Source organism: Erigeron canadensis, chromosome 7 (genome assembly GCF_010389155.1).
Source record: "Erigeron canadensis isolate Cc75 chromosome 7, C_canadensis_v1, whole genome shotgun sequence".
Classification (NCBI taxonomy): domain Eukaryota; kingdom Viridiplantae; phylum Streptophyta; class Magnoliopsida; order Asterales; family Asteraceae; genus Erigeron; species Erigeron canadensis.
In genome coordinates this window covers 8662570-8672110 of record NC_057767.1, presented here as the reverse complement: position 1 = coordinate 8672110, position 9541 = coordinate 8662570, and the positions used below count along the sequence as shown (strand labels likewise).

Sequence of the window (9541 nt, the reverse complement as noted above, 5' to 3'; positions counted from 1 at the left end):
ATTGTGATTTTCGAAGGACTACGGTACATAGACATTTTCGTACTAACAAAAATATACTAATTCCAACAAAAAATCATACCATCTTCTAAAAAAAACTACATAACCAATAAATATATTCATGACATCTTCTAAAAATCAAAACATACACATACAAATCTTGATCTCCAGTGGTGGCGGTTCGGAGTTGTGGCCGGTGAATGATAGAATAGTAATGACGTTGGGGCATGATAAGACGGTAATTGGATGGCCCAAAAGCCAGTTTGCTGCAATTTGATTCTCCCATAAATGTTATATACACATCTTGTCGAAATGTACCTTTATTTTTCAACAAACCAAAAGTAAAAACAAATTTATCTTTCGATAAAAAAAAATAAAAATAAAAAAAAGAGAGAAGTAATATTCGAATAAAATGATTCATTTGCACACGAAAGTCCAAAACAATTACAATAAGCGACCCCAAAATCTATCGTAAAATATGTATCGTTTATACCGTCTCTGGTCCACCGGATACCAGCCATTTCGGCCCAAGACCACATACATATATTTTTCTGGACCTTGTTATTGTTTCTAGATCTACAAGTAAAAGACAAAATGGACCACTGGATGCGTTCCCTTAAATGGGCCATCGTTCTTATTTTCGTATAGTCTTTGATGTAAACGATGTAATCTGATATTAACATGTTTTTATGGGTTATATATTATTTTAATTTAGTTTTGCAAATTGTTGTGGTCATCGTGTAACATATCAACGTTTATTTATAGCAGGTCCTTCAAAATACCAATAAAGCGTTATTAAGCGCTTTGAATCTCTTGATATAGTGACAAGGACAATACAAGTATCGTTCTGAGAGAAGTGTAATTGGAAAGCACTACACTAATCCGTAAGGCAATTTCCTAAGAGTATCATTACCACTACTCCGAGTTACCGAGTAAGTTATCTTTATTCGTCCAATCCGAGATGCCATTCGATCGATCTTTAGGTACACATTACTCTCATTAATACCTATATATCTAACGTTAAATACGACAAGACATCGCGATCCGCGAATTATGATAGGTAATGTGCATAGCAATAATTCTAACATGCAAATAGGGGAGACCTTGATCTAGTTATCCATGTAATATTATAACAATAATAATAATATGCTTTAGGAATAATAATAATGTGCATAGCAATAATTTTAACATGTAGTGAATGTATCGCAAATGCATGTTCAACTTGGAACATCGGCACAATGCAATGCTTGTTAGTACCTAATAAGACTAGTAGCTAGGGAAATCAAACTATTTCATGATCACCATGTTCAATGCGTGCATTTTCCGCTACTTCATGTCTTTCGATAAATAGAGTCACAAAGACACAGCACGCGTTGAAACAGTGGCAAAACGAGTCATGCAAGAGATCTACGACTACAATATATGCTGTGTACTTATGATGGAATCTGATACAAGTTTTGTGCACATTGAACATGATTTCATTTACGACACTCAGTATTCTATATGTTAAATGATGTATCGTAGAAGTACTCCTAGTGAGAGACCTTTACTTTGGTTAACTTTAAAATATGTAGAAATAGCTTAATAGTTCTCATAGAATAAAAAGAGCCGTTCAAAGACATAACTATAAAATCGTTTTTCATGGCTTTTGTATGTTTCTGAATATGAATCGCATCTGATGTAATTTTATGTCAAACAGATCATTCTGTCGCTTGAGTGAGTTGACAATAGGTGTAGTAGACGCGTGAAAGACTAACGCGCATAAACAAAAATCATAAAAAGTGCTTTAGCAGTAACATCCGCAGACATTTATGATCTTGAATGCACTGGATGGGTCCCCATGATTGTCTCTATCTCCTTGTTGATTGGTATCATCTTCAATATGTAAACCGAATCTGATGCTTCAATAAAGAGAAGGGACATATGTAGGCGAATCAGGTTCCCTTTTATACTTGTAAACTACTGATCCTCATGAGTTATGTGTGTATATATGCACATTAGTTTTACAATCACAAAAGCATTCTTTTCATTTACTTCATCTAACTGAGTTTGTAGTTCTTTTGATTATATAACATCACCTTATAAAATTGCCATGTCTTCAGCCACTGATCGTACCTGCTGCTCTGAATGTCAAGAATTTGTTTCAAATGATGGAGACACACACATAGAATCAAGACGAGAGCGTGCTAAGTTTGTTAGTGATACAAAGGGTCTTGGTAGTCACCTTAAAAAGATGTTTCATAGAGGAGATATGCCAATTCCCAGATCAATGAGTAGTCCTGAGGATTCAACCCTTGAGGCAATAAGAAACTGGGAAAGAACAAAAGGAAAGCGTGCACTTCTTTGTGGTGTAACTTATGAAAGACAGAAGTATAAACTTAAAGGACCTAACAATGACGTGATAAGCATGCAAGATCTACTAATAAAACGGTTTGGGTTTCCAAGTCGCTCTATCCATATTCTTGCAGGTATTCCTAATCTTTTCAGTATGACTTGCATCGCATCATTCTAGAGATGGGGTTTTCAGTATATTGCTTACGAATGGTTATTTTTGATTAAACTGAATGCACAATATATTTCTAAGAAAAAACTATATCCTTGCTAAAGCAATGCACTTTATTTTCTTATCATAAGTGACATACTAGTTATTTATGAACTTATAAATTTAGACAGAAAATGCTTCAGGTCACTCTAACCTGCCCCGTTTGACTAATAGTCACCAGTTTTGACCTATTGCCTGACCCGCCCAATTTGCCACAACTGTTGATTATGGATACACTATCTAAACATTCCATGGAGTAATTAACGTTTGATTAGAATCACGTGATTGACATTTTGATATGACTTGCAGAAATGGACTCGTACCCTCATCCAACAAAAAGAAATATTCAAGAAGCTTTGAGGTTTCTTGTACAGGATAACCACAAAGGGGACTCGCTAGTGTTCTATTTTTCAGGTCATGGGTTAAGGCAACCTGACCTTTTTGATGATGAGATTGATGGGTTTGACGAAACAATATGTCCTTTAGATTTTAGGACTGCAGGAATGATTGATGATAACGAGATCAATGATACCATTGTTAGACCTCTCAAAAAAGATGTCAAACTTCATGCGATCATCGACGCTTGTCATAGTGGAACAATTCTTGATCTACCATATGCCTATAGCAGAAACGAGTATGTCTCATTAAGCATGTATATGAATATATTATAGATGTGACAAAATGGGTGGGATGGGTAACGGGTCAAATTGGTTAGTTGTCATGAAAGGCAGTGTCAAAAAATATATTACAAACAGTTAGTGCGTCAAATATGATAACAATAGCTACAGTATAACAATAATAATAATAATAATATGCTTTACGAGGTTTTGTCCAGAAAATATACTTTTTTTGGCCTCTTAAAGCTTGGGCAATCCTACCTGCATTGCGAGTAGACTAATCCCAAGCGATTCGCTTTGCTAGAGAGTTTAGGCTAAAGATATAGCTTGTGACTTCTACATTGAGATGCACAAGTCCTTACCAATCGATCGACCACCTCCCTAGTGGTTCAAAAAATACAAACTTTAAAGACCTTCAACACGTTTGACCCATTTACCTGTTTCCTTTTTAGCAAATCCATTTTTTAAACATTTGACACATCAGAGGTATTATAAAACCTTAAATGATCATTGATAAATATTTGGGTTGATGTTACCAACTCTAATATTGAAGGCAGATTGTTTCTTACTACCGGTCTTGATAGTAATTTTTTTTGTTAATCGGACAGGTATGATTGGTTAGATAACAACCCTCCTTCTGGTTTTTACAAAGGTACTAGTGGAGGACACGCCATTTCTATCAGTGCGTGCGAAGATAATCAACTTGCTGTAGATACATCTGTGAGTAAATCTTATTCACTAGTGCATTTTCTGGTTTACTTAAATCAATTTGACATTTTGGTTTTGAAACTATTATTCACTTGGTGCAGGCTTACTCAAACGATGGAAAGCAAATGGAAGGTGCTATGACTTACATTTTCAGAAAGGCAGTTTGGGGGAACACAAGACTGACTTATGCTAGTCTCTTGGCTTCTATGCATAGAGATATTTTGGTTGCCAGACAAAAATGTTTCAGTCTTCGAGGGATATTTCACCGTAACAGACTACAGGTGAGAACTGATTCTTTTTTTTCTTTTTTTTTTTATTTATTTATTTTTTTTTTGGAAAGGCGATATTTCATTATCATACTAGCAAGACGCTAGAATTAACCGTACAGATACAATCAAATAACAAAGTTCAAAAAAATAAAGTTACAGAAAAGAGAAATCATTCCATTGAGCTTCATTGAACACCACTTTCTTAGCTCGATGTCTCACCCAAAGATAACCGAGGGACTTGATCTCTCCCAGAATATGAGAGATCTCAGCCTTCTTGTGATTAAAGATCAAGTTGTTTCGGGCCTTCCAAATTGCCCAACACGACAATAAAATTACCGCCTGCACCATAGACTTACGGATCTTTGACCCATTAATGGTTTTATGCAAGAAAATAAGGTCCTTAGTAGAGAAAACAATGATGGGTGATAGATGACACCAAACTTCTATAGCATGCCACAACCCGTTAGAAATGTGATCCAAAGTTTCTGAATCCTCCTCACAGAAAGGACAAAGAAAGGACTCCACTTGAACATTACGCCTCAAGAGTGCAAGTCTAGTAGGTAAGCGGTCCATCAGAGCTCTCCATCCGAAAACATTCACTTTGAGGGGAAGCCAGTTAGTCCAAGGGAAACATCCAGATTAGATGAAAGAGAGGTAGAACATAACAGGCGCCTCGCTGATTTTACTGAGAAACCCCGATTTGCATCAATCTCCCAACACCAGGCATCAACTCTAGTATTAAGAGTGACCTGGTTTAAAAGCAAACATAGGTTATGAAACTCATCCATCTCTAGTTGGGTTGTAAAAGCTCTCCGCCATTCCCATATACATTGAGTACCATTCACCCCCATAGCCAACCTATTTACAAGAAACCATGTCTGTAAGTCTTCTTTTGACTTGTTTGAGGTTCAAACATAATACTTTCGTGTTTCAAATCTAACATACAATGGGCATTTATTGTTTATTAAACGTTTTTTCTGATCTTTATGCTGCAAAAAGGTAGATCCAGGGTATACTTACTGATCCTATATTCCTATGGGCTTATTGAACATTCAGGAACCCCTGCTATCATCTTCGAAAGTATTTGATCTAAACGAGCCGTTTGTATTATAATTTCATCACACCAAGGAGCCCCAAAGCTAACTTTGCAATAAAACGGATGTGTATCCAAATCCAGCTTTCAGAATCTGAAGAGTGTTCCCAGACATCAACTATAATCATCTATTCTTACAAACTTATAGATACATGAGGTCTCCCGCAGTACACTTACATCCAGGTTAAAAGCGGGTTGTACTAATGTATAGGGAATTCTTTTTACCACATCGGGTGTTAATTCTATTTTGTTTGGTTTGATGTGTTATTTGTGAGTGCCATGGGCATCTGCTTCTTTATCTGAATGTATGAAAAGGGCAACTAATAATAGATTCGTTTCACTATTCTTAGGTAACTACTTATCATGTCGAATCAAATTTGTTGTTTTTGGCTTAGTTAATGTCAAATGAGGCAATTATACTAGTGCTAGTCAGCAAAAGACTAACTACTATAAGAAACCAACTTTAGTTAACTTTATGATATAAAGTGATAGACTAATAGTGCTCGAAGAATATAAAGAGCGGTTGAAAAACTTAACCAAAAGAATGGTTTTTTAAGGCTTTTATATTTTCTAAATATGAATCATATCTGATTTAACTTTACGTCAACCAGATTATTTTCATTTGAGTGAAGTGGCAACAGTTGTAGACGCGTGAAAAACTAACGGGCATAAACAAGAAGGGAAAATTGCCAAAAAAAACAGTAACCTAAAAGTTATAAATTGAATTTCAGACTCCTTTTGGACATTTATAAATTTTAGGTTTCTTAAAACAGGATCTATGTTTTCACTATTGAATTCTAATACTCTAATAAATAATCAAAACTTACTAAAGAAAATAAATGAATAAATAACATACCTTTTAGTTGTTATAGTAAACAACTAAAATTATCCCTCCGAATCTCTTGGAAGCAAGCACCACAAATGTCGTGCCTCTAATGGAATCACACCCGGCGACTCAAAAAATAATAACTAAGTGTGGATGAACTATAGAAGAGTTCTTTCAAGAGGAGAAAGAAGGAGGCGAATACTCAAGCCAAGAATGTGCAAAAAGAATGAATCCCTAAGGCCTTATATATAGCCTTAGATAGCCTCCATAGTTTTCCTATCCCACCGATGTGGAACAAATTTCTCAAAAGAAATTTTCTTCTCCTTTATTGCTTCTATTCTATTTGAGTCTCGAGGGCAACCCAAAAGGACTGTGCTTTTATCAATTATAGTTATGGCTTAGACACCTAATCCAACAGTCTCCCACTTGGATAAGTCTAATAATTATTATTGCCAATATAACTGCCTAATTGATCAGCAAATTGTAGCCTCCAAAAGCCGTTGTCGAACTCTAACCTAGTTAGTTACGTGTCCTTAGATAAGAGATCATATAATCCTTCGTTCTACAAGATATCATTTGAACATGAGACATGGAACATAATCAATCTCATTGTCCAGTACGTTGTTTCTCGATTTCTGATTTGTAATGACATAGAACTTCTAATTGAACACATCAATTTAGTCCTGGTCGGGCCCGACACTATATGTCAACATCAAATCATCGAGGGGCCCAAAGATATCGCTTTTCCCGTTAGGGCAAAAGGAACGAATAAACTTTGACTTATATGCTTGCACCATTTATTCATCAAATCATGCACAACAATACGTTTTATAACATCAAGTTACTGATGCGTTTACATATTATCAATGCACAACTGACTCGTAAATCACAACTCATATATCTCCATTTAAAGATTATAAGATATTATCGTCTCAGAATTACTCGTGATAAATTCCATGAAGTAATTCTCTGACCATGGGTTAATCCAATACTTAAATCTCCATTTCAAAGTACTCACGAACATTGCAGCAATACCATTGCTATGTCTAAAACTCTTTAGACAATCTACAAATCCATTCATGACAGTCTTTATTCACTACTTACTTCCGAAAGTATGATCGACTGTGGAATTCGAATAATCAAATTATTCGGGAAGTAAAACATGCAAAATGAAACACAATAATAAACAATTGACAAAAGGTAGTAAACAAACTCATAAATAATTATCTATTATTTAATCACCAAAAGTCAATCACATTTATTTGTATAAGTTTCAAACTAACTATCTAACTACTAAAACTAACATCATCTCTCAGCCCAATGCTCCTAGCATGCTGATTGTGTTTAACCCTACTCAGACCCTTTGTGAGTGGATATGCAGGATTCCCTTCAGATGAAACCCTCTTCACTACGAGGTGACCTTCTTCTATTTTGTGTCTGATAAAATGGTATTTTCTGTCGATATGTCTAGATCTGCCATGATCTCTTGGTTCCTTTGTCAATGCAACCGCTCCTTCATTATCACAGAAAATTCCCATTGGCTCCTTGATGGTTGGCACAACTCCAAGATCTCCGATGAAGTTCTTCAACCAAATTGCCTCCTTTGATGCTTCGCTCACCGCTATGTACTCTGATTCACAAGTAGAATCAGCCACTGTGTTTTGCTTGGAACTTTTCCAAGTAATTGCTCCTCCATTTAAGGTAAAGACCCAACCAAATTGGGAACGAAAGTTGTCTCTATCTGTTTGAAAGCTGGCGTCACTATACCCAGTTATTCTCAATGTATCACAACCACCAAGTACTAGAACCCAGTCCTTAGTCCTTCGCAGATACTTGAGAATATTCTTAACCGCTACCCAATGAGCTTTACCTGGATTTCCCTGATAACGACTGACCAAACATGTTTTAATCACGGTCTGTGTCACTTTCACCTTACAAACATGTTTTAATCACCAGAAATTCCAAATTTTAGTTCTCTAAGTTATTCCAAATCCCAGTAGCTATGAGAAGTCAACTCATGAGTCAATAAAAAAGTGGGAACCGAGAAAAGGAAAGCGGGCACTTCTTTATGGTGTAACTTACATTAGGCAGAAGTATAAAGTTAACGGAACTAGTAATGATGTGAAAAACATGAGAGAAGTACTCGTAATACGATTTGGGTTTCCATCTAACTCTATCCGTATATAGTCTTGCAGGTGTGCCTAATCCTTTCAATAGAAATTATACTAATACTAGAGGTGGCATTTTCAGTTCGTTACTTATGACTGGGTATAACCTATTATGTTGAATCCATAAAACTAGCTTACAATATTTTTAGCAATGCATAAAACCTCCAAAAACAGTTTATTAAAAAAAAGTATAGTAACCAATTTACTAATAGATGAAGTGGTATCCGTTACCAATGGCTCACATGTGAAGTTGAAAGACGCGGGTTTTGTGTATATATAAACACTTTTGGGACTTTCGACCCAGTTGGCCCATTTTCTTTTTATCAAGTCTGTTTTTCATCAAAGATAACCCAAATTTCGACTCATTCTTAAATTAATGGATTGACGTTATCATCTCTGATATGACATCATACTACCAAATGGCAGAGTCTGGCGGGTTATTCATCAACCAAAGTGTTGTAGGTTCTAGTCCCATTGTAAATATGTGTGGATTTGTTTAGTAATTGTCTTTAAAAGAAAGAAAAGTATATTGATGTCATATTATTTCAACTACTAGTATAGATCTTTGAACTTGATAGTTCATTTTTAAAATGCTCGGTCTCCGAGGGATGTTTCACCGTGAATATCATCTAATTTGTTGATGTTGGTGTATAAATAGTACAACCCAACGAATATCTATCCAAATCTTGCTTACAAGATCCAAAAGAGGGGGTTGGTAGACATGAACTGTAAGTGACACACACGCGGTAACAACAATCCTCGTTTGATCAATAAGAATTATTGGCTACAATCTCACCACATCATCCTATTGATCGAATCATATGAGCCAAACAACACCGCATAACAAAATTACCCTAATTCAATCATATTATTGCCAGAACTTAAGGTAGGGAGGAGTACTCGTGAGTACCTCGAACCCGATCGGCTACACCGCCGCAACCTATCGGGTAGCGATCGGGTATGTGAAATCGGGTAGGGAATCGGTTAGTGAAGCCGAGCTTGGGTTCAAAATTGGAACGTTAAAACGCGTGGGTCCCCTTTCGATCTTTATAGTTTTGACCGTTTTATAAGTAAAAAATAAAATAAAATTGAAGTTGCAGGTGACTTGGCCGGTGAGATCTACGAAGAAGAAGGGATAAAAATTGAAAACATATATACATTAATTAATACATATATTAATATATTGCAAATGTTTCAGAAAGACCCCTTGTTTTTTGTTATATTTTTGAGTTTTGCATGACAAATTTGAAAAGTTTCTTTGTTTACCCCTAAACTATAATTTCTCAATTATTTTTGTGTTTTACGAGTATGGTTTTTATTA

General features: G+C 35.6%; 1 protein-coding gene across 1 annotated transcript; it reads left to right on the top strand.

Moving 5' to 3' along the window:
- Window positions 1-2060: 2060 nt before the first annotated feature.
- Window positions 2061-5583, top strand: LOC122608650 (metacaspase-1-like). Its single transcript, XM_043781741.1, has 5 exons — window positions 2061-2465; window positions 2849-3173; window positions 3765-3876; window positions 3966-4145; window positions 5190-5583. Exons 1-5 carry the CDS (start codon window positions 2090-2092, stop codon window positions 5244-5246), a joined length of 1050 nt encoding a protein of 349 aa, XP_043637676.1. The 5' UTR covers window positions 2061-2089; the 3' UTR covers window positions 5247-5583.
- The last annotated feature ends 3958 nt before the right edge of the window (window positions 5584-9541 follow it).